The following is a 26,016-nucleotide window of genomic DNA, read 5'->3' as shown; positions in this document are numbered from 1 at the left end:
AAATATTGATATTCTTCCTTTTTGGATTTGGGAGAGAAGTCTGAACACATTTTAGTCGGTCATTAAATTAGAAGAAATTAATTATATATGTATTTGGGGGGATCTTGAGGAGGGCAGACATGGCTGTACTCAGGGTTTACTTCTGGATCTGCAGGGCTCGGTGGGGAGGGAGGGTTACCATATGGGGTGACAGGGATTGAACCCAAATCAGCCGCATGCAAGACAAAAACCCTTCCCGCTCAGTTATTGCTCAGGTACCCATAATATGTCTTTATTCCCAGAGTTCCGGAATCCCAAGGAATCTAAAAAAAATTAATATACTTTCGTGGATGTTGATACCAACTTGGTAATGGAATGTTGGTAAAATGTTAGAATTTTCAGCTCCGGATGAGAGGGAAACTGAAGATCATCTGGCTTCAATTCCTAGTGTAAAGCTACGCGATAAAGAAAGAAACATCGAGCAACATTTTCAACCCAACTGAAGATTATTTAGGTATTCATTTCTTTTTTTTTTCTTTCTTTCTTTTTTTTTTTTGGTTTCTGGGCCACACCTGGCGTTGCTCAGGGGTTACTCCTGGCTGTCTGCTCAGAAATAGCTCCTGGCAGGCACGGGGGACCATATGGGACACCGGGATTCGAACCAACCACCTTTGGTCCTGGATCGGCTGCTTGCAAGGCAAACGCCGCTGTGCTATTTCTCCGGGCCCTGGGTATTCATTTCAACCTCGACAAATCGACAGCGTTTTTCTGCGCTCAGAACACTACAAGCTCCTTAGTATAGGAGGCGATCACAGGGTCCGACAAGGGGCGAACCGCAGCGTACGGGGGAAGGGTAATGTTCCGCAGCCCAGAAAAGCGGAACCTTGGTGCTGAATGTTGGTACCTAGTACGGTTTCTTAACTGAAGAACACTTCCGGGCGACGAGACTGCCAGGCTGATGGGAGTTGTCGGCCCCGCTTCTCAAGTTCCTATTTGTCACTTTAACACTGGGAGGTGGGCTTGCTTTGGCTGCGCTCTCCTATTGGCTGATGCCGCCGAAGCCGTTTTGTCGCTAGTAGCACGCTAACCAGGAGACTGGTCCGAGTGTCACATTACCAAGCCCGGCGGGAGAGTTCAGTGCCCAGGTCTGGTTCCCTGGGAAAAATGGATCGGATTTGGGCCGCGTGGTGCGGAAAGTGCGTCAATGAGAACGGGCGGATGCAACTGTGGACCCAGCACCTCGTGGTGGCCTGGCTCAATAGGGCAGAGTGGGATCAGGTGACCGTTTATCTGTTTTGCGACGACCATAAATTGCAGCGCTACGCGCTCAACCGCATCACAGTGTGGAGGAGCAGGTAAGCTCGGCCATTCCGCGCGGGTGCCGGTGGCACCGCCTCTTTTCCTTCTTGGAAGTCCCGTGAGGTCCTGTTCTCCACAAGCCACTTACCTGGGCGAATGATCGCTCGGCTAGCGTTTGGCAGTTGCCCCCTCCCCAGTGCCTGGAGGGGAAATCGGAGCCAAGCTCTTGGAATCTTTTCCATTTGCGCGGCGATTTGCTCCGTAGTATTTGGCGGGGAGGGGGTCAGGGAGCTCGAACCCGTGGCTTCATTCTGCTTGGAGAGGGTCCCAAAGGGACCACTGTCATTGAGCCAGGCCTGTAGGAAGATGTTAGGTTTCTTTGATGGATTTCTGACTTAAGGTGTGCGTTGAGGGGGTACTTAATTCCAAAACGAGATGCCGGTGCCCACTTGATGAGATTGACTGGGCACAGTCACACTAGAGGAGAAGGTTGTCTTTTAGATGAATGATTTGATGGTTTCAAGATAAAACAAAGGGTGTGTCCATACTTGGTAGTTGTGCAGGAGTTCATTACTGCATATACCCTACCTAGCCAGCCTTTCAAGTACTGTATTTGTCCAATTCCTGGACATTTTCCTTCCCCCACCTTCTTTTTTTTGTTCTTGGGCCACACCCGGTGACCCTCAGGGGTTACTCCTAGCTATGCACTCAGAAATCCCTTCTGGCTCTGGGGACTTTGGGTCGCTGCATGGAACCTAGGTCTTGCCTTGGTCAGCTGCGTGCAAGGCAAACACCCTACCGCTCTGCCCCCTCCCCACCTTCTTGATTTGACTATATTCATGCACTCTTGAGCCAGTTCATAATGGGAATTAATGTACAGAAAACTAAGTTCTGAGGTGGAGGGTGGAACAGTGAAAGGGGCCTTTATGATGGTGCTGGACTACTATCCTTTAGGTTAGGAAACGAACTTCCCCTGGCAGTGGCTTCTACTGCTGACCTGGTACGCTGTAAGCTCATGGATGTAACTGGTGGCTTGGGCACTGATGAACTTAGACTACTTTATGGCATGGCGTTGGTCAGGTAAGACTCACATGGGGAATGGAAATATTGGGGTGGAAATGGCGGTAGCACATAATAAGCAAAGTTTGGTTTCACAAATATTCTGTGTATCTCTGTGGAAGTCTGTTGGTCAACACATCTTCCTTTGTTTCATTCCAAGACCCTCCTTTTTAGGGAGGCCACACCCTGTGATGCTCAGGGGTTAAATGTCTATGCGCTCAGAAATATCTCCCGGCTGGGGGGGCATACGGGATGCCAGGGAAGTGAACCAAGGTCTGTCCTAGATGGGCTGCATGCAAAGCAAACACCCTACTGCTGCGCTATCGCTCTGGCCCCCAAGACCCTCCTTTTAAACAGATTCTTTCTTGGGAAATTTGGTGCTAGTGGTTAAAACTAAGTAATCTCTGGGTTTCTTCTAGCTTTGACACTTTATTTTCCCATTTAACTCTTTCACCAAGGAATTTTTCTGAATGGCTTGATGTCTAATAATGATATAACATGAATTTTCCACCCCTGCTAGTCTGTAATACCCTGTTGCCCTTTGTGAACTCTGAAAGTGCTGTTTTGTGGAAGTGGAGACATCGATTTAGAAGTTCCTGACCTACAAAGTCACTCAGAATGATTTTAAATTGTTTCTTGCAAATTGGGAAAGAGATTGTCATTAACCTTACTCCTCTGTCAAAGTCTTTGCTTATCTGTTTTTTGGGTTTTTTTTTTTTTTTTGGTTTTTGGGTCACACCCGACAGCACTCAGGGGTTACTCCTGGCTCTATGCTCAGAAATCACCCCTGGCAGGCACAGGGGACCATATGGGATGCCAGGATTCGAACCACCGTCCTTCTGCATGAAAGGCAAATACAACTAACCTCCATGCTATCTCTCCGGGAGTCTTTGGTTATCTTAAACTGTTACCTTCTTGCTTTGGGAGGTCTTTCCTAGTTTTTCTTACATTCTCCATCATTTAGCTATACTCTTCATATTACTTGCAGTCCTTTGTTCTAGCATTTGTAGCATATTATGCCCTAGTATAATATTTTATATTATGTCATGATGGTTTATTCTAGACTGAACTCTAAAGGGCCAGTATGATGTCTTAGTCATCAGCATAGCTTTAGTTTAGGGCAGACTGGATGAAGTCATCCCTATTCTGGCCAATACCAGGCACAGAGTAGGATAGAACAGTCGTGAAAATAAAAGATGTCAGTAACTCAGTGTGTTATGGAGCCCTACTAGTTTCAGTAAGATGATTACTTGGGTTGTCCCACTATTTCTCTCCCAACCCCAGGTTTGTGAATCTTATCTCAGAGAGGAAGACAAAGTTTGCCAAGCTCCCCCTGAGGTTCCTGGCTCAAGAGGTACATATATAAAGTAGTCTTGCTTAATTGTATTTCCTCAGAATGGTTTAATAAATAGAATATGGGTTGATGTGGAGGACATAGTCTTGATTATCTCATCACTGCTGGATCTAGCAAGAATCCCAAAATCTCGGTCTCTCTTGCTATGATTGTTGTGTCAGTGGCCTTGTCCTGCCCAATGAAGTTTGTGCACCTGAATGTTGTTCTTGGGTAGGGACAGAAAAGAGGTGGTAGTCACAGCACCTGCTATCAGGGAGCTGACAGTCTGAGGGAGCCGATTGGCCTTAACTAAGCAGCATGAAAATGCCAAAGAGTCCTACCATGAGTAAGTGAGATGTATAGAGAGGATCAGAGGGCAGGCAGATTCTCAACCATCAAAAGAAGCTACCAGGAGAAGATGTAGGAGAGATGGTAGGAAGGAGAGAAGAGGGGTAATGTATATCCAGGAAAAGGGATTGGTACAGACTGAGCAGTGAGAGCTTGGAGAAGGTGATTGTTAATGCTTATTTATCGGCATCTCAATTGGATGCAAGTGGCTGTTTTAATGTAGTGTCTTTACTGGTTTTTAAAACCATGTCCATAGTGCAATAATTTTATGAGATTTGTTTCTAATTTTGTCTCTGCCACAAAACCTTCTCCTAGGACCTCCTTTTTTATGAAATGGTTTGTGTGGGGCGTTAAGAATTCAGGAGTCATCCTGGTTCCTTTCATCTTTAATATTTTTTCCATTTCTTCATTCACATTTTCCTCTGTAATCAGGTGAATATTCCAGACTGGATTGTTCAACTTCGCCATGAATTGACCCATAAGAAAATGCCCCATATAAATGACTGTCGTAGAGGTGAGTTCCCAAGGAATATAACTATTAGAGCTGTGGCCTGGATTGAATGGCACTCTGTATAGAGGAAAGTGGAGATTCTTCCTCTATGATTGGGGTCTGAAATAGTATGAGGCAACTTGTCTTGGTCATAAAGTGCATTCAAATATTAGTCATCAAGATATATGGCATTTTAATACAGCGAACCTCACAATGAACAAAATATCAAAACTTTAATATTCATTAATATTACTAATTTTTCTTTGCTTCAGATTTTATATGTCTTGGTAGGGTATTACTGTCCTATCATATCTTGATTACCTAGTTTTTTATATTAAATTTTATGTCTGAAGAGGGAAGTAGGGGATGGTATGAGGTATTATTTGCCAAGTGTCATGAACCATGAACCTAAGAGTTCTTTGAATACCCTATCCCACTTAAGAATCCCTGATTCAACCTTGCCCTATCCTGTTGAAGAAACTAAGAACTAGAATGGGAAGAGACTTTGCTAAGGCTTGTAACTAGCTAAGTGGAGTTCTTGTTCTCACTTGCTATCCCTGTGCATATTTGGCAACTTATACCATTTCTGTATATACTATTAGTTTTTTCTTTTTTATAAACTAGAGCATAAATGGGTCTCCCTTTGGATAGTTGACATTTGTGCTTTTTTGGAACCAAGCCTTTTTCTTAGAAGCCTTTTTAAAAGCTTTTATGACCCCTTCTCTGTTGTCTTTGCTTCTTTAGGTTGTTACTTTGTTTTGGATTGGCTCCAGAAGACCTATTGGTATCGCCAACTGGAAAACAGCTTGAGAGATACCTGGGAGTTGGAGAACAGGGAAGAAACAGATGAAGAGGATCATGAGGAGAATAAGAATAGTGTTGATAATGTCACAGAACACAAATCAAAATCTAAGGATGAAGGGAAAGGAGCACAACTAGATGACAAAACTGATGAAAGCAGTGAAAGCAACAAAGAGTTTGATTCACATTGGGAAAAGGCTCTGAGACATAAAGAGCTATATGGTAGGTGTCCTTGGTGGATTGCAGAGGAGCCCATGAGCCTAGAAGACTCAGAATTAATGTTCTACACTGATTATTTTCTTGGCTCGGCATTTCCTTTGGGGTTGTGGTGAGTTTTAGATGGAGAAAATTACTGTCAAACTCTTCCTTGAGCCCTGGGAAGTAAGAGAAGAAAGATTTCCAGTTTACGGATCAAGACATGAAGGGAGAGTGGTTCAAAATCCCATCAGGGAACTATACTGAATGCCCTGTTTCCCTGTTCTATTTGCAGAGAGGGCCCGAGAACTCTTGGTATCTTATGAAGAGGAGCAATTTAAGGTAAGAAGTGAACCTTGACTTGAGTGTTTTAAATTCTAGGCATCTTGCCATATAACTGAGAGAGGACCTGCAAAGGAATTAGAAAAATGGTAAAGCTTGAGAGAGCTACTTGAAAAGAGGAGGAGGGGTGGGATCTAGGAAAGTGACAAGAGGAATTAGAGTTGAGTTGGCTGATAATATTAATGGAGGGGAGCAGATAATTTTGTGAATAATACTACCACTGGGTGGTGGGGAGCAACTGGGCCCTGCAATATTGTGCAGATGGCCAAAAGGAGGCATTAAAGAACTTTCCTAGATCATCTGAGCTGTGAGGTGATTTTATTTTAGTAAGAAAAGTGGTAACAGACATCACTCAGCTGAACCCTTCCTTTCACAGGAAGAAAACTGAAGCCATGGGTGAGTGAAAGAACTGACCCAGGTCACAAATACAGTTACTGATAGGCTTACTTTTTAAAACTTGGGTCTTTTGATTCTTTCTTTCATAATCCATTGCTTTCCCTCATTCCTTTGGCTAAGGATCTCTGCCCAACTCCAACAAAATACCCCACTGAATATTTTCATATTGGGGTATCTAATGATTGGGAACCATGGGGAACTCAAGGGGTGGGTAAAGAATAGGACAAAGTGTGGCATTTGAGAGTTAGGATTACAGGCCAGTAGGGGAGCTATGGGTCCTACATGAATGTCCTCTTTTATTTCCTGAAGGGAGGTGTTGGGATGGGAAAGGGTAGCCTGACTGAATATCTTTCTGATGAAACCTTCATTGGCAGGTGCTGGAGAAACTTAGGCATTTACCTCAGGCCATTAAGGCATGGAATAGCCTCTCCCCATCTGTAGAATGTATCCTGGCAGAGCTCAAGGGCATTACATGGGAGAACAGGTACGTAGCTCAGTAATCAGGTCTTATTTTTTCTGTAATAGAGTGCAGAAACCTCACTGTAAATTTTCTGTATTCCAGTTTGTCAACCCTTTATAGTAGGAAACCCTGCAGATAGTCTTGATTCTCCAGTGAGTGACCCTACATTCTACATTATACTTTTTCCTTAGCCCTGCAACTACCAGGCTGGGCTTGCCTACTCTTGAGTTGCCAGGTGTTCATAGGCAGGAATATTCATCAGTGCCAGGCCAGCTTTGAGGGCCCCTTTCAAGGACTTGGCTCCTTGAAATACTTAAATATCTCCTCCCTTGGTGTAGCTTCCATTTCTCTTCAATGAGGGCCCCTTTCAAGGACTTGGCTCCTTGAAATACTTAAATCCCTCCTCCCTTGGTGTAGCTTCCATCTCTCTCCAAAGAAGAAAGTAGTGCTAAGTTCAGTTTATACCTGAAAAGCAGCATTTGTATGATCCTTTCTTTCTTAGCTCTTGGGAGCATACTATTTGGGTAATTTTCCACTAGAACTTTGGGGTTACTGCTTAGACACTAACAGCTATGGAGAGGTTGGAAAGAGTCTGGGATGGAGCAGAGTGTAATATCTGTGGAAGAAAACCTGTAACTGCAAATTGGAATTTCCCCTGAGTCTTACTTATTCTCAGGATACTAAAGATCCAAAGTATTCTGGGAATAAGGAAACCTCCCCAGACTACACATTGTATTGTACTTTTCAGCAAGGGCAGGTTGCTGAACTCCCAAGCAGGGCATACTGTATTTATATTTCAGTGTGGTGTATATATAGTATTTTATGTCACCATGAAATTACAAAGTTATTCATAATTGTGTTTCAGGCATACAGTGTTTCAACAACAATCACTTCACCAGAGTCCACTTCCCCGCACCAATGTCCCCCAACCCTACTTATTTTCCCAGCAGTCTACTTCTAAGGGAGGTGCTTTATTATTTTGTAAGTTTTTGCACTGTAGTTTTCAGTACTGCTGCTGATAGGGTTTCATACATAATATCTTAGCCCCTGTCAACACCGTCTCCTCCTCCCAATGAACACTTCCCTTCATCATAGCTGTGTCCCTCTCCCTATTCTATCCCCCTACCCCCTCAAGTGCCATGTATCCTACCATTTCTGTTTCCTTGGCCTTTGGGTACTCGTTATTCCACCATTATGTTTTTTTATATCCCGCATGTGAGAATGATCATTCTGAGTTAGTCTCACTGCCTCTGACTAACTTCACTCTTAATGATACTCTCCAGGCCACTACATATGCTGCAAATAGCATGACTATATTTTATATGGCCTAATCCTTTGATATATGTACTATAGTTACTTTATCCACTCATCTGTTCTTGTACACTTGGCTTGTTTACAGTTTTTGGCTGTTGTGGATAGTGCTACAAGAAACATAAGAGTACAAATTTCCTTTTGGGTTTTTTGAGGAATGTTCCAAGAAGTACAGTTGTTAGGTCAAATAGAAGGTAAAATTTTAGATGTTTTTAGGAAGGACCATGTTGTTCTCCCGAAAGGTTGGACCAATTGATGTTCCCAACAGGAGTAAAGGAGAGAACTTTTCTTCTTCTATTCACATCACCACTGGTTGTTCTTTTTCTATTTGAGGTATATAGTCTCTGTTATGTGAGTAGCTGACTTTTATTTGCATCTACAATTTGATTAGTAATGTAAAACATTTTTTCTTTATTCTTTTTTTATTAATATCTTTATTTAAACACCTTGATTACAAACATGATTGTAGTTGGATTTCAGTCATGTAAAGAACATCCCCCTTCACCAGTGCAACATTCCCATCACCAATGTCCCAAATCTTCTTCCCTACCCCACCCCTGCCTGTATTCAAGACAGGCTTTCTACTTCCCTCATTCATTTACATTGTTATAGTTCTCAATGTAGTTATTTCTCTAACTACACTCATCACTCTTTGTGGTGAGCTTCATGTCATGAGCTGGACTTGCCTGCCCTCCTCTCTTTTGTCTCTGAGAATTATTGAAAAAATGTCTTTTATTTTTCTTACAATCCATAGATGACTGAGACTATTCTGTGTCTATCTCTCTCCCTCTGACTTATTTCACTCAGCATAATAGATTCCATGTACATCCATGTATAGGAGAATTTCATGACTTCATCTACCTTGACAACTGCATAATATTCCATTGTGTATATGTACCATAGTTTCTTTAGCCATTCATCTATTGAAGGGCATCTTGGTTATTTCCAGAGTCTGGCTATTGTAAATAGAGCTGCAATGAATATAAGTGTGAGGAAGGGATTTTTGCATTGTATTTTTGTGTTCCTAGGTTATATTCGTAGGAGTGGTATAGCTGGATTGTATGGGAGCTCAATCCAGTTTATTTTTTATTTTTGGCTTTTGGGCCACACCCGTTGATGGTCAGGGTTACTGCTGGCTATGGGCTCAGAAATCGCTCTTGGCTTGGGTGACCACATGGGATGCCAGCGAACGAATCGCGGTCCATCCTAGGCTAGTGCTTGCAAGGCAGATGCCTTACTTCTAGCACCACCACTCCAGCCACTCAATTTCTAGTTTTTGGAGGAATCTCCATATCGCTTTCCATAAAGGTTGGACTAGACCTTTCCCACCAGCAGTGAATAAGAGTTCCTTTCTCTCCACATCCCCGCCAGCACTGCTTGTTCTCATTCTTTGTGATGTGCACCAATCTCTGTGGCATGTGATGGTGATGGTACCTCAGAATTGTTTTGATTTGCATCTCCCTGATGATTAGTTATGTGGAGCATTTTTTCATGTGCCTTTTGACCATTTGTATTTTTTTTAATTTTTTTTCATTTGTATTTCTTCTTTGACAAAGTGTCTGTTCATTTCTTCTCCCCATTTTCTGATGGGATTAGATGTTTTTTTTTCCTTGTAAAATTCTGTCAGTGCCTTGTATATTTTGGATATTAGCCCCTTATCTGATGGGTATTGAGTGAATAGTTTTTCCCACTCAGTGGGTGGCTCTTGTATTCTGGGCACTATTTCCTTTGAGGTGCAGAAGCTTTTCAGCTTAATATATTCCCATCTGTATATCTGTGCTTCCACTTGTTTGGAGAGTGCTGTTTCTTCCTTAATGATGCCTTTAGTCACAATGTCATGGAGTGTTTTACCTACGTGTTGTTCTATATATCTTATGTTTCAGGTCTGATATCAAGATCTTTAATCCATTTGGATTTTACCTTTGTACATGGTGTTAGATTGAGGTCTGAGTTTGCTTTTGCAAGTGGTTAACCAGTTGTTCCAACACCATTTGTTGAAGAGGCTTTCCTTGCTCCATTTAGAATTTCTTGCTCTTTTATCCAAAATTAGGTGACTGTATGTCTGGGAAACATTCTCTGAGCACTCAAACCTATTCCACTGATCAACAATACCGTGTTGTTTTGATAACTGTTGCTTTGTAATACTGTTTAAAATTGGGGAAATTCCTCCCATATTCATTTTCCCACGTATTGCTTTAGCTGTTCCAGGGTGTTTATTGTCCCAAATGAATTTCAGAAGTGTTCCACTTAATTGAAGAATGTCATGGGTATCTTTAGAGGGTTTGCATTAAATCTGTATAATGCTTTGGGGAGTATTGCCATTTTAATGATGTTAATCCTGCCAATCCATGACCTGAATATGTGTTTTCATTTCCACATGTCCTCTCTTATTTCTTAAAACAGGGTTTTATAGTTTTCTTTGTATAGATCCTTCACGTCTTTGGTCAAGTTGATTCCAAGGTTTGAGTTTGTGGCACTAATGTGAAAGGGGTTGTTTTCTTTCTTTTTTTTCTTTTCCTTTTAAAAATATGGAACGCTTCACGAATTTACGTGTCATCCTTGCACAAGGGCCATGCTAATCTTCTCTGTATCGGTCCAATTTTAGTATATGTGCTCCTGAAGCAAGCATGGGGTTGGTTTCTTCATGTCCATTTCTTCCCTATCATTATTGGTGTATAAAAAGGCCATTGATTTTTCTGTGTTAATTTTGTAGCCTGTCACATTGCTGTATTGGAGTCTTTGGAGTCTTTAGGGTTTTTTAAGTATAGTATCATGCCATCTACAAACAGTGAGAGCTTTACTTCTTCCATTTCTATCTGGATTTCCTTGATATATTTTTCTTGCATAATCGCTATATCTAGTACTTTCAGTACTATGTTGAATGGGAGTGGTGAGAGAGGACAGCCTTGTCTAGTACCAGAATTTAGAGGAAAGTCTTTAAGTTTTTATCCATTGAGGATAATATTTGCCATTGGCTTGTGGCAGATGGCCTTAAGTATATTGAAAATGGTTCCTTTCATTCCCATCTTGCTGAGTTTTTATCAAGAATGGGTATTGGACCTTATCAAATGCTTTCTCTGCGTCTTTTGATATGCTCATGTGATTTTTGTTTTTCTTGATGTTGTGTATTATGTTGATAGATTTACAGATGATAAACCATCCTTGCATTCCTGGGATGAAATTTACTTGATTATAGTGAATGATCTTCCTGATGAGGCATTGGATCCTATTTTTCAGGATTTTGCTGAGGATCTTTGCATATATGTTCATCAGGGATATTGGACTGTAGTTTTCTTTGTTGGCAGCATCTCTGTCTGGTTTTGGTATTAAGGTGATGTTGGCTTCATAAAAGCTGTTTGGGAGTGTTCCTGTTTTTTCAATTTCATGAAAGAGCCTGGCCAGGATTGATATTAGTTCCCCTTGAAAGGTTTGAAAGAATTCATTGGCGAATCCATCTGGGCCTGGGCAGTCATTCTTTTTTTGGTTTTTGGGTCACACCCAGCTGCACTCAGGGGTCACTCCTAGCTCCATGCTCAGAAATTGCTCCTGGCAGGCTCGGGGGACCATATAGGATGCCAGGATTCAAACCACCGACCTTCTGCACACAAGGCAAACGTTTTACCTCTATGCTATCTCTCCGGCACTATTGTGTTTTTCTTGATAACCTCTTTCAAATTTGTCAATACTTAATTTAGATAATTTGCTGGTCTCTCATTGGGTGCGTATATGTTTAGTAGTGTGATTTCTTCCTGTTGCACATATCCCTTGATTAGTACATCTCTGTCCATCTTTGTCCCTTACAACTTTTCTGAGTCTAAAGTTTGTGTTGTCTGATACTAATATGGCCATCCCAGCATTTTTAAGGGTGTTGTTTGTTTGGATGATTTTCCTCCAGCCTTTGATTTTGAGTCTCTGTTTGTTCTGACTATTCAGGTGTGTTTCTTGTAGGCAGCAGAAGGTTGGATTGAGTTTTTTGATCCATTAAGCCACTCTGTGTCTCTTAATTGGTGCATTTAGTCCATTGACATTGAGGGAGATGATTGCCATGGGATTTAATGTCATCTTTGTGTATAAGTTTGGTGTATCTGTTAGTCTGTCTTGTCTTTAAGTAGACCTTTCAGCTTTTTTTTTGTTTTTGTTTTTTGTTTTGGTTTTTGGGCCACACCCATTTGACGCTCAGGGGTTACTCCTGGCTATGCACTCAGAAATCGCTCCTGGCTTGGGGGGACCATATGGGACGCGGGGGGATCGAACCGCGGTCCGTCCATAGCTAGCACTTGCAAGACAGACACCTTACCTCTAGCACCACCTTCCCGGCCCCGTCAGCTTTTCTTTTTAAGGCTGGTTTTGCATCTGTAAAGTTTCTGAGCTGTTGCTTGTCTGTGAAGCTATTTATCCTTCCTTTAGAACTTAACATGAGACGGGCTGGTTGCAGTATTTTAGGTGAAGCATCTATTTCATTCAGTCTTGTCACAATATCCCACCACTGTCCCACCACTGTCTTCTGGCCTTGAGAGTTTCTTGTGATATGTCTGCTTTAAATATTAAGGATGCGGGCCCGGAGAGATAGCACAGTGGCGTTTGCCTTGCAAGCTGCCGATCCAGGATCAAAGGTGGTTGGTTCGAATCCAGGTGTCCCATATTGTCCCCTGTGCCTGCCAGCAGCTATTTCTGAGCAGACAGCCAGGAGTAATCCACACACCGCCGAGTGTGGCCCAAAAACCAAAAAAAAAAAAATTAAGGATGCTTTTTTGAATGTGATTTCCCTTTTTGATCTGTCTGCTTTTAGTATTCTATCTTTATCTGTGGGATTTGTCATTGTGACTACGATGTGTCTTGGGGTGTTTTTCTTTGGGTCTCTTGGCTGGTACTCTTTGGGCATGGAGGATTTGATTGCAGTCTTTAGCTCTGGGAGTTACTCTGTGATGATGTCTTTGACTGTTGATTCTTTCTGGGGATCTCTTTCCTGGGCCTCTGGGACTCCAGTGATCTTATGTTGTTTCTGTTGAATTTATCAAAGACTTCTATTTTCATTTGTTCACAATTTTTGAGTACTTTTTCCATTGCCTGAGCATTTGTCTTTTTTGTTTTGTTTTGTTTTTGGTTTTGGGGTCACACCCGACGGTGCTCAGGGGTTACTTCTGGCTGTCTGCTCAGAAATAGCTCCTGGCAGGCACGGGGGACCATATGGGACACCGGGATTCGAACCAATCACCTTTGGTCCTGGATCGGCTGCTTGCAAGGCAAACACAGCTATGCTGTCTCTCCGGGCCCCTGAGCATTTGTCTTAAGGTTCTTCTCCAATCTCTTCTGCTGTATGGAGTTGTCTTCACTTCATCTTCCAGTTTACTGATTCTGTCCTCGGCTGCTGTTACCCTGTTGGAGAGGCTTTCCATTGAGGTTTTCAGTTCTGCTACTTTGTTTTTTAGATGTGTTATTTCAGTTTGGAGTTTTCTGATTTCTATCTTTTTGTTCTGTTCAGCTAGAACTATGTTTTTTTTTTTTTATTTCCATGAGGATCCTCCATATTTCTATTCTTTTTTTTTTTTTTTTTTTTTAAATTTTTGGGCCACACCCGGTAATGCTCAGGGGTTACTCCTGGCTATGTGCTCAGAAGTTGCTCCTGGCTTGGGGGACCATATGGGACACCGGGGGATCGAACCGCGGTCCGTCCAAGGCTAGCGCAGGCAAGGCAGGCACCTTACCTTTAGCGCCACCGCCCGGCCCCCCATATTTCTATTCTTAACTCCTTATCTGAGAGATTAATCAGATGGTTGGTATTTTTTGGGTCATCAGAGCTGTCATCTTCATTCTCTGTGCATGGTGTTTGCCTACGAGGTTTCCCCATTGTCATGCTTGTAGTTTGATTTTTTTCTACGTGTTATGGTGGGGTTTATTAGTTAGAAAGAGTTTACAGCAACAAAGCCCTGTTCAGATGGTTCCAAGAAACCTCAGTCTCTGAGATTCCCATGGTGGGGCACTCTCCAGGTGGGAATGCTTAGATACCCCTCAATGGCGACCTCAGTGGAGGCCTACACTCGCCCTGGTCTGGGGGTTCAAGACACCACAGTCCCTGAGCTTTTCTGGAAGGCATTCTCCAGGCAGGCACGCCTATACCCCTCAATGGTGACCACAGTGGGTGCCTGCACTCACCCTGGTCAGGCACCCTTTTCTGAAGATGGCATTGACATGTGTGTTCTGAGCCAGTAGTTAGCTTGCTTCTTTATGTGCTCTTTTTAGATACTGAACTGAGGAAATTTTGGTGGGCCTCTCTATTTCTCTCTTGGATGTCAGGAAGGAGTGTGCCCTCTAGGCACACTTGGGCACACTTTTCAGAGGATGGCATTGACCTGTGTGTTCTGAGTCAGTAGTTGGCTTGCTTCTTATGTGCTCTTTTTAGATACTGAACTGAGAAGATTAGAGATGGACAGAGAAACATAGCTTTCCTTCTTAAACCCTTTGCAGAGTAGGAAATGAGTATGACAGTCCTGTCATTGAAACATCATGGGAGCTCTTGTTCCCTGTTCTAGCACTGGTTACCTAGCATACTACCTGCTCTGGAAGCGATAACTGGATATAGTTTGGTTTGCTCTATATTTATAAGGAAATATTATAAGAAAATATAAGGAAATATTTCTGTAGACTATGATTTCAGTCTCTTTAACTATTGTCCATTTTTTTCTCCATTTTTGTCATTGGTAGAAATGACAAAAAAAAGGATCACAGTTTAAAAATTGAGTATATTAAGTTTCTATTTCTAGAATCTGAAAGAGCAGCCAGTAAGAAGGGTAGAATTAGATAATCATAGAATGGTCAATATTAAAATAGGCTGGGCAGAAACTAAAATCTAAAACTCCTAACCCTATCATTATAGAGATTTAATTTCTCTGTAGGTTTGGGACCTATCTCTGTGTGTTCAGGCTTGTTTAACCACTTTTCATTTTGAGCTTTAGATCATTGTATGCTTTTTTAAATTCTTTAATTTCCTATTGATCATTCTCTGCTCATATCTAGCCTCCTCAGAGGCTGAGGATTGAGATTCAAATGTCTGTTGCTTCCCTCATACTTCTAATCCCTTGCTACCTTGGCCACTTGGAACAGAGATGTTAGCTACTCAGGAGTGGGTAGAGGAGCAGGCGATTTTATGCTTGCTAGTTTGTTTAATTAAAGTCTCTTGCTCCAGGGAAGCTGTGCTGGATGCATTCCTGGATGATGGCTTTCTCATCCCCACATTTGAGCAGTTGGCAGCTTTGCAGATAGACTATGAAGGTAGGTTTTGGGAATTCATTGCAGTTTTAGCACATTGTGTTTCTGGATAAGAACACCGAGGGTGGGCTGGATTGCCCTGGGATGTTGGAAAAGGCTGTTACTTGCTGTTCTGTAGCCTCCAAAGGCCCTTCTCCGCTGAGCACAACATGTAGCTCCATGCATGGCTTGGCTATTTGTAGCTGATGGGGAATTGAGACAGGGCAAAGAAAAATAGGGAATCAATAACATTATTGTTATTTAGTCACTTGCTAGAGAGCTAGAACGGCAAAAGTGAAAGCAATTTGAGGTCATCTAATCTTATATCAAGTTATAGATGGATGGACTGAGGTACAGAGAAGGGATTATATTGATCCAAAGTCACACAGTGAGATATTGACATAGTTGAAGCTAGAATCAAATTTCTTTTTCTTTTGTACTATGTTGGGTCAGTTATTTGTTGTCAGATTACTAATTTTTTCTCTCCCTGATGTTTTGCTTTCCTCTTTTCTCCTGCTCTGGGGTGGCAACTCTGTTGTTGGTGTTGGTGGGGATCCCTCTTTCTCTTTCCCTTTATCCTTTCTCTCCTTTTCCACTCTCCCCATCTTTTCCTATTCTCTTCCAACTTTCCTTCTACCTCCTGTCTCTCTTGTCCATTGACTCCCAATTTTCCGTTTTCCTGTCAATGGGTATCCCTCACAAACCAGAAAACATGGATTTGAATGATGTTCTGGTGCCAAAGCCATTCTCTCAATTCTGGCAGCCCCTACTTAGGGGCCTACACTCCCAGACCTTCACACAGGCCCTTCTGGATAGGATGCTTTCTGAGCTGCCAACCTCGGGGGACAGTGGAATCCGGCCTACCTACATCCTCAGATGGACAATCGAACTGATCGTAGCTAACACCAAGACTGGTGAGGGAGACTAACCCTACCATCCCTTTTGCAGTCTAGGCAGGACCATATGCCACTATACATAGTTTTCAGCTCATCAGCAGATACATCTTCATTAAAGGCCTTTGCCTAAAAAAGCCCTGTGTCAGCAGAGGATAAATTTGACTTAGAGTCAACTAAACTGAGCAGGGTAAAAAAGCCCGGTATGCTTTGAGCATTTGGGAGGTACAGAGTGGGGAGTCTCAGGTAATGGGGAGAAAAAAGACAAGTTTTTCAAGATATACGACTGGGGGGGGGCTTACCATTTCCTTCTCCTCAGGTCCTTTCTCCTCTCTCAGGACGAAATGCCCGAAGATTTTCTGCAAACCAGTGGGAAGTGAGAAGGAGCTGGAGGCTATTCAACTCTTCTGCCTCCCTTGATTGGCCCCGGGTGATTGAATCCTGCTTAGGCTCACCTTGCTGGGCCAGTCCCCAACTCCTTCAGCTGTAAGTTTCTTGAATGTTATCTAGTAAAAGGGTGAGAACCTGCATTCTTCAGGGCTCCAGAAGTCTAGATTAGAGTTGGAAGAGCATTGCCAAGGATATCTAGTTCCCTTTTGACTAACTGATGGGATAACTATAGAAGGTAGGGGTAAAATATTCTTATTTTGTTATGCTCTGATTGAGGGCCACACCAGACAATGCTCAGGAGTTAATCCTGGCTTTGCATTCAAAAATTGTTCCTGGTGATACATGTGGGACCATATGGGATCCTGGGGATTGAACCCAGATCGAGCACATGTAAGACAAGTGCCCTACCTACTGTACTGTCTCCCTAGCCCTCCCCCCAAGTCTTCATATTCTTAAACCCAATGGTATCTTCTCATTGCCTTCCCAAAGTTTATTTCTTATAAGAGCTTAATAATCTTCCTTTTTGTTGTTTTATTTTCTTTGGTGATGGTGGTGATGGGGAAGAGGCACACTCAATGGTGCTCTGAGTTTACTCCTGTTCTGTTCTCAATGGTTACTCCTGGCAGGCTCAGGACCATATGGAATGCCAAGAATCGAACCCAGGTCAACTGCATGGAAGGCAAACACCCTACCCTTTATCATTTATATGCTATCACTTTGGCTCATCAGCAACCACATAATGACCTCTAGGCTTCATTAACAACCTTTTTTTTTTTGGGATTTTTGGACCACACCTGGTGACGCTCAGAGGTTACTCCTGGCTGTGCACTCAGAAATCTCTCCTGGCTTGGGGGACCATATGGGATACTGGGGATCGAATCGAGGTCTGTCCTGGGTCAGCCACATGCCAGGGCAAAGGCCCTACTGTTGCACCATCGCTCCAGCCTCATTAACAACCTTCTTTTTTTGTTTTTGTTTTTTGGGTCACACCTGGAAGCACTCAGGGGTTACTCCTGGCTCTGCGCTCAGAAATCGCCCCAACAGGCATGGGGGACCATATGGGATGCCGGGATTCTAGCCACTGTCCTTATTTCCTCACAGTGTCTTTCTTGCGGCCTGATGTAATTTGAGGACTCCCACATTCTGTTCAAATTAGTAGTTTGAAGAGAAGTATATTGCTTTTGGGGGTTTTGAGGCCACATTCAGTGCTGCTTAGGGGTTGCTCTTCACTCTGTACTCAAAAATTATTCCTGGTGGTGCTTAGGGGACTGTATGGGAAGCAGGAGATCAAACCCAGGTCAGCCGTGTGCAGTGCAAGTGTGTTTCTTCTTCTTCTTTTGTGTTTGTGTCGTATCCGGCAGTGCTCAGGGGTTACTCCTGGCTCCACGCTCAGAAATTGCTCCTGGCAGGCACATGGGACCATATGGGATGCCGAGATTGCAAGTGTGCTTTCTCCAGCTCTAAAGTGGGTACTTTATATTGAATGAAACTTGCCTAGAGAATAAGCAAGCAAGGGAACATAGGCATAAACAAGTGAGATATATCTTCAGTAAAGAACACAGGCTTGAAGAGCAAACTGAGAAACATAGGTAAAACTGAAGAAAAGAGCCAAATATCCAGATATGTAGTGATTGATATAAATTGATGGGATAAAGGGAGTAGACCCACACATCCCAGAAGGATCAGAAAATGATTACTGGAGACATTCTAGCAGGAGAAAGAATAAAGAACATTTCAAAGTTCAAAAGGAACATGGCTTTTGTATTGAATTAGGGGTAGGAGTGAAACACAGCTTGGAGAGGTTTGGAAAGCTGGCTTTCAAGGTACTTTCCGATTCTAAGTGCCTACAGAGTGGAAGCTGCTGGTCTTGGAAAAGTCAACCACAGAGATCTCTCCAAGCATAATTGAAGAATGTGACATAAGCAAGCAGCATCAGCAGCTTATTTGGGTATGACTGTGCATAAATCGAGCCTTTCCCGATAATGAATCTTGTCCGGACTATTCTGTTTACAGATTGGGAAAGAGTATTATGCTGCAAATCAATACTAAGTCTACAAGTGAGAGCTGGGGCCAGAATCTAGGATTTAACCTAAAACACTAAAAATGCTATCTTTTCTTTTCTTTTTTCCCCTATCTTTTATTTTCTGCAGTGTTTCATTAAATTGTACAGTTGCAGAAAAGCTTTTGTTATTCGGCACAGATAAACCTTGGCTTGGCTGTTATTTTCCCCAGTGGAAAAATTATAGCACTGGCAACTAAACTGGGTTTTTGTTTGTTTCTTTTTTTTCTGTAAAAACTACTTTATTTGATACTATAGTTCTTGGAGGTAGAGGAAATCTAACATTTTTATTGTTTGGGGGGCATGTCCAGTGGTATTCAGAGCTTACATCTAGCTTTGTGCTCATGAATAACTCTTGGCAGGGCCCAAGGATTGAATCTGGGTCAGCCACATGCAAGACAAGTGCCCTTTCCATTGTATTCTCGCTAGCCCTGAGGAAATGTACCTTTATTTGACAGAAAGACATTGAGACTTTGAGGAGGAAAGTGACTTAATATGAAACCATAATTAATTATGGTGAGGCAGGAATTTGGAATTTCTTTCCACGCCATGGGTCTGCAAATTCAGAAACCAAAGTTGACTCCTAGAGTGTTGTGTTTGAAATGACTTTTTGTTTTGTTTTTGGCTATGCCCAGCTGTGCTCAGGGCTTACTCTTGGCTCAGTACTGAGGGATCACTTCTGGCTGTGCTCAGGGAATCTTATGGGATGCCAGAGACTGAACCTGGGTTGACTGCATGGAAGGCAAGTGGCTTATCCCCTGTACTATTGCTCTGCCCCTGAAGTGACTTTTGATTCCTATCATATCCCTCCCTTTGGTCAGTGTCTTCAAAGCCATGGGACAGGCACTGCCTGATGAGGAACAGGAGAAGTTGCTCTGCGTCTGTTCCATTTATACTCAGAGCGGAGAAAACAGCCTGGTACAGGAAGGCTCAAAGACGACCCGTTATGGGACTTCTCCCTACACACTGGATAGCTTGTATTGGAACCTTAAACCAGCAGGTTCCAACTTTGGGCCTGCAGGAGAAGCACAGCAGAAAAAGGAGCAAGGCTACCTTAATGATATCAAGGAAGGCGAGAAGGAGAAAGAGATCTTAGAAGATCCATTTGAGGAGGAAGATGAAAATGATGCCCATGAAAAGTGGGAGGTGGAGGAAGAGGAGGAGGATGAAGATGATGAAGATGATGAAGATGAAGACAGAATGGAGGTGGTGCCTTTTTCAATTGGGGAGGAATCCCTCACTGTTGAGAATGGCAGGCTCCTAGCCCAGAAAAGCGGAATTTTGCAGGATTCCGCATGGCAAGTTAGTTCGGGTAAGCATCCTGATAATCCACTTTCTCCCCTTACTAATCTTCCTTTTGACTGGCTCTTGAGGTTTCCTTCAACCCGGCAGAAGAAATGTAAAGGAGCAGGAGGTAACAAATGGAAACAGACATGGGAGATAGCCTGGCTTCTTTCCTCCTTAGGATGGATTGTGTAAGATATACTCCATGCTTTGTCATGCAGGGAGCATCTTTAGAAGTTATGCTATGGGCATGGGACAACAAAATATGGAGGCAGAGAGATATGGATTGGATACATGTATATTTCTTTTTTTTTGCATGCACTATATGAAGTAAGGAAATAAAAATGTTCTCTATGTATTTGAGTATGTACAGCCTCCCACCACAACATGGTGGGTGTGTGGTAATGAGAGATGATTTTGCAATATAGATGAGAAAGAAGTAACCTAGAGTATTAAGTCAGAGAAGTCAGAAATGAAATTAGAAGAGAATTGAGAATGGGAGGAAATTTAGGGAGAAAGAAGGGAAGGGTTTTTTGCTTTTGTGTATATGTGCACAGAAGGGTTTGGGCATAAATATGATAAAGGCCAGGAGTTAGGGTATTGTTTTATGTGTGTGTGTATGAATTGATTTGTACTTGCATGTATTCTACAAAGACATTGACAGAGAAATCTTTTAGATCAAGGAGATTTGTGTTTGGGGTCTCTTTGAAAGGGAGGGACATTGGTACAGGTAGAAATGTGCTAATGTGTGTATGTGTGTATGTGAAAGAGAAAAGGAGATGAGAAAATAGAAAATGCTTTATATACAGGAGCCCTTGGGATATAGGAGTAACTATTGATCACCAACTGATTATTTCTTCCCCTGTCCTCCCAAAAGGAGAAGTTATTGTGAAGTGGGTTTGTATATGCATCTAGGCATATGTGTACAATTGGTTGTATATGTTTTGGGGAGAGGAGACAGGCTAGCTAAGACCTATGGGGACGAGAGGGGAGAAAATTGGCAGAAGTTACAGGTGTAGTTATATGAAGAGACATGGGAATAGATCGACCTTTCAGAGATAACCTATTTGTGCCATTGCTTTCACTGACTGTTCATATGTGAAAGTGTTTAAGTAGGGGTGCAAGGACAGAATAATATAGGCAAGGTTAATTATATTAATAATGAGGACGAGGTTTGGCCAGGCCAATAACACACATGGAAAAGGTTCTGGTCCTTACGATGACAATATCTTTATATGCATAGGGCATTATAAACCATCAAGAGAAATTCTTTGCTTGTAATAAAGCCAGGGAGAGGCAGGCAGAAGGAGCATTTTTGTTTCGTTTTGTTTTGTTTTGGCCATACCAGGCAGCACTTAGAGGTTACTCCTGGCTCTGCTCTCTGAAATTGCTCCTGGCAGGCTTGAACCTAGGTCCATCCTGGGTCAGCCGTGTGCAAGGCAAATGCCCTACCACTGTGCTATCTCTCCAGCCCCAGAAGCAGTTTTAAAAAGGTTTTCTGGTGTTGATACTTTGCCAATTCTTTTTTTTTTTTTTTGGTTTTTGGTTTTTGGTTCACACTCGGTGGTGCTCAGGGGTTACTCCTAGCTCTAGGCTCAGAAATCACTCCTGGCAGGCTCGGGGGACCATATGGGATGCTAGGATTCCAACCACCGTCCTTCTGCATGAAAGGCAAACGCCCTACCTCCATGGTATCTCTCCGGCCCCACTTTGCCAATTCTTAACACCTGCTGGGCTATTATGATAAGAGAAGATTCTTTCAGTACCAGGGAGATGTTGAAGGTTAGCAACTGAATCAAACTGAACTTCACAAATGAAGGTTTCAAAAAAAATTAAAAAACAAATGAAAGCTTCCCTTGAAAATACTGGATACACTGGTATAAGGAAGGGGATGGAGATTTAATATACTGTGAAGAGGACAAGGGATGTGATAGGATATGTGGTTGAGGGAGCCTCAGTTGGATTGTGGAGTATCTTGGTGAGGGTCCGGGAAACAAGTTACCTATAATGTGGAAAGGCATTTTGTGCTATGAGGATACAGAAATATTAAGGTTTTTAAAATAAACTTTTCACTATTACACTGACTTACCAAGTTATTTTTTAAAAGTCGTTTCAGGCATTAAATATTCAAACACCAGCCCCACCACCAGTGTGACCTCTGATAGCCTGTTTCCATACAGGCAGAAAAAATTTACTTACATATTGTTTGTTACACCACAGGCAAATGGAATTATCAAACTTAGATCAACAAGGGTCAGTTTGAAATAATCGTTATATCTCTCCTTGATATTACTAATGATGGTTTCTAAGGATATACTGGGCTTTGGTTGGTGCTATTTGAGATCCTTCTCTGTTACTGTTTAGGCTCAATGATCTTGGCAGATTACTGTGTAACTTCCCCCTCAAATTTTTAGTAATACTACTGGGTTGACAATACTATAAAATTTGAGGCATTGTAAGAGGCCATGCAGTACACAGGATTTATAAATCTGAAACAGATTTTGTGACTTGGTAATTGATAAGGTTAAGAAACAGCTGAGCCGTTTCTGTTGGCCCACATAGGGTGTGACACTGGACTGCTGTCCTTCATGCAGAAAGAGGAATCTGTTCCCCCACTCCTACCACACACAGTTCTGAGAATACCACTTCGTTATCATCCTGGACCTGATTATCTGGGAAGTATCGGTGGCCATTATTTTCTTTCGGAGATTGGTAGAGGAGCCAAGTTTTTCTTTTTTTAGTTTATGTGAAACTGAGAGCATTAATTGAATGAATGTTAGTCAGTAATTGCAAACCAACCTTAAGTGTGTGTACTTATTAGTAGAGCACAGGATATACAAAAAGATAGCCCATCTGTAGGGAAGGGATGTTCTTTGTATGTGCACATTGAGATAGCAAAATCTAAAAGGAGGTGTAATAGCTTAGATAGACCATATCCTGAGACAATATGTAGACATTTTTCAAGTCTAGATTACTAAAATGTGTTGTAGTGTTCAGTCTGGGAAAATGGGGAAAAAGTGAAGAGAGATAAAAAGGTCTATAGTTAGTTGACTCTTCTGTATAGAATGTGACATGTGAATAGATAGAAGGGAAGACAGGTTATAAATAGTAAATGAAATAGGTGAATACCCTGTGGGATTAGTGAGGTAAATGGATGAACAGCCGAGGTTGATCTCTGTCCTTATCTGAGAACCAGCTAATTTACTCACTTTTGCCTTTCCTTTTGCTCTGCAGAAGATGTGCGGTGGGACACATTCCCCTTAGGCAGAATGCCTGGTCAGACTGAGGACCCAGCGGAACTGATGCTTGAGAATTATGATACCATGTATCTTTTGGACCAGCCTGTGCTAGAGCAGCGATTGGAACCGCCAAAGTACAAAACTGGGTGAGTACCCATGTCGGTACAATTTCTCAATTTCTACCTCTTGCTGAAAGGATGAAGTGATAAAGAGAAGGAAGATAGGATAGAAAATATCTATGGGAATTAGCCTAAAAGAGTAAAGTCTAATTCCTGACTGGGTCTTTGGATGGACTCCCAGTGCCTGCTCCTGGTCAGAAAGACATGCCGAACTTACTTTGCACTTCTTAGGTTGTATGTGCACTTTTCAGTTTGTGTGTATATGTATATTCATATATGCCTATGTGCATGTGTTGGGAGATGAGAAATACATAGCTTTCAACAGATTCTTTAAAGAGTCTACTACTCCACAAGGTCAGCAATTGTAGTATAGTGTGTAGGACATTTACCTTGCAAATGACTTACCTGGATTGTATCCCTAGCATCCCTCCTGACAAAAAAAGGGCAAAAAATGGACGCTCTTCAAGTTTCTGAGGAAAACAAACTAAGAACCAGAAAAGGAATGGAATTAGTCTCAAAATTCAGAGTAATATGTAGATCTCCTTGGAGGCCGATCTGTCCAGATATCTTGGTAGCAAGACCTTCATAGGACTCTGTTATCCCTTGAAACGTATCTCCTGATAAGTGGTGTAGGAAGTGTTAGGTCATTAAGTAATCAGAACTCAGACAACTCTTGTAAGGTATTCTACTGGTAGCATAAAGGAACTCATACAGAAGACCTGTAGATCCTAGGATCTGGAAACATTGTGAGCAGGAGAAAGCTGTGAGTACCATATATAGCTTAATTCATCCCAGTCTTTTTCCCTGATCACTCACTAGAAGATGTGTTTTTGGACATTTGAGAAGAGAACCATGGAAACCAGGGAATCCCAATAGTAATGAGTGCCTTGTATCTTGGGTTTGGCACTAACCAGGTGTCAGGTTAGGTGACAAAAGGCAGCTAGAAAAGTTAGGTCATCTGTAATTTGGAGTAATTTGGAGGGCCCACATGCATGAGAGTTATCTCTTTTCCCTTTGGGTAAGACTGGCCCAGTGAGCACCAGAAGATAATAAATCTAAAAGGGAACTGATATGACCCATTTCCTACAACTCCTGAAATAAGGAAGTGAGAGGGATGTAACCCAGGGTTTAGAGCTTCCCAAGTTCTAGGGTCTTGGAAGAAAATCTTTTAACCATTTTCAGTATATTCCTGAGATGAGGTGATTTGGGCTCCTCTCTCAATCAAAATAACTGCTTTAATCTAGCCTATGTACTGGCACTCTACATCACATGCTATTTGGAAAGTTTCATTTCCTTAGCTAAGGAAAACAATCACCCTGGGACCCATTTAATCTCTCAGATTGGTTTGAGTCTCTGTAAAGTCAGGTAGTTGGGGGCCTCCTGTCCATAAAAATCTAGTAAGTTTTCCAGGAACTGAAGCTGCCTCCTTCCCTGATTGAATTTTACCCTCTCTTCACAGTACCTTGGGCCTGAGCTGTGGCATTAGGAGTGGCAACAGCAGCAGTGGCAGTGACAGCAGCAGTAAATTGGAGGGTCTTCTTTGGAGCCAGGAACAGCTACATGGGCTCAAAATGGGCCTACAGCTCTTCTGATGCCAGCCCTGTTGCAAGTGTTCTTCCAGCCCGACTGGGCCAACGGCCTCTAATTCTCCCAACCTCATTTTTCCTAAGACTCCTTGAAACAACCTGGGAGACAGGCTATTCACTCACCTAAACTCAGCTTTCTACCACAGTGGAATTATGAATCATTTTGGGGCTTTTTAAATGTTTATTTTGAAAAACAATAAAAAGGTAAATATTGTTTTGGTACTTGTCAGATGAGATGCCTGCTGGGGCATATAAATACTAATATAGAATGCTTTATTTTGGAGGCTCCAGAGAAAGTAAGATCATAAGAAAGGTTTGAGTACTAGTGCTTCCTGAGCCCTTTGGACCATAGCCCTGAATTATTCTCACCAATACTCTGCCTAACTCAAGCTATCTGCATTACCTCCATTGTTGTTTTGTATCAGATCAACTTGAAGCCATGCTGCAGAGAAATGTACTCAGACAGCTCAGAACCTCCTTGGTAGTGGGAATACCTAGACCATTTTGCTGCTACCTGTTTCCCTATCTGCCATCCTTGGATAATAGCTAAAACCCAAAAAGAAGTCTTTGCACTTGGCCTAAAAAAGGTAGAATATACTTCTATTCCTGTGTGTCTGAAGTCAGAAATGTGTTAGGACCAACCTTCTTTATCACCACCATTTCTCTTAGGTGATCAGAGTGCTTACACTGTATCAGCTCTGAGCTGCCAGGCGAGGTAAATAAACCAAGTTCTTAGTAGAACTGTCTGCCCAGCAAGACAGTTGTAACCATCTGATATCTCTGCTATATGCTTTAAGGGAGTTTCATGTATGACATGAGTTCTTTTTTTTTCAGGGTGATATTTTCAGGGTGGCATGCCAAATGGTCCCTTTGCCACTTCCAGGTGTGGCCCAAAAACAAAAATAAAAGTATGGGACTTAAAATTTTGGGGTTTTGGACCACATCTGATGGTGTTTATGGCTTGTTCTTGGCTATGTGCTTAGTTCTGGTGGGCTTAGGGACTGTAATATATGTCAGGAATTGAACCCAGGTTGACTACATACAAGCACCCTACTCACTGTATTATTTCAGCTCATATTTTTTGTGGGGAGAGAGGGCTACACCTGTCCATGCCCAGGGCTTACTCCAGCTCTACTTTCAGGGATCACTAATGGCAGGCTCAGGAGACGAATTGGGGTGCCAACGATC

At 42.4% G+C, this 26,016-nt stretch overlaps 1 protein-coding gene and 1 non-coding gene across 2 annotated transcripts; one reads left to right on the top strand and one right to left on the bottom strand.

Moving 5' to 3' along the window:
* The first annotated feature begins 1,079 nt into the window (after window positions 1-1,079).
* On the top strand, window positions 1,080-25,042 carry LAS1L (LAS1 like ribosome biogenesis factor). The gene is made up of 13 exons (XM_049767408.1): window positions 1,080-1,334; window positions 2,233-2,358; window positions 3,622-3,691; window positions 4,451-4,532; window positions 5,253-5,531; window positions 5,800-5,846; window positions 6,617-6,726; window positions 15,197-15,282; window positions 15,966-16,172; window positions 16,490-16,637; window positions 19,422-19,912; window positions 23,119-23,269; window positions 24,702-25,042. The coding sequence occupies exons 1-13, from the start codon at window positions 1,144-1,146 to the stop codon at window positions 24,832-24,834; spliced, it is 2,121 nt and encodes a 706-aa protein (XP_049623365.1). The 5' UTR covers window positions 1,080-1,143; the 3' UTR covers window positions 24,835-25,042.
* On the bottom strand, window positions 10,536-10,638 carry LOC126000216 (U6 spliceosomal RNA). The gene has a single exon (XR_007492574.1). It is a non-coding gene; the product is annotated as a U6 spliceosomal RNA (small nuclear RNA).
* Window positions 25,043-26,016: the final 974 nt, after the last annotated feature.

The sequence above is a fragment of the Suncus etruscus genome, chromosome X, assembly GCF_024139225.1.
Source record: "Suncus etruscus isolate mSunEtr1 chromosome X, mSunEtr1.pri.cur, whole genome shotgun sequence".
NCBI classification, from domain to species: domain Eukaryota; kingdom Metazoa; phylum Chordata; class Mammalia; order Eulipotyphla; family Soricidae; genus Suncus; species Suncus etruscus.
This window is presented reverse-complemented; position numbering and strand designations above follow the sequence as displayed.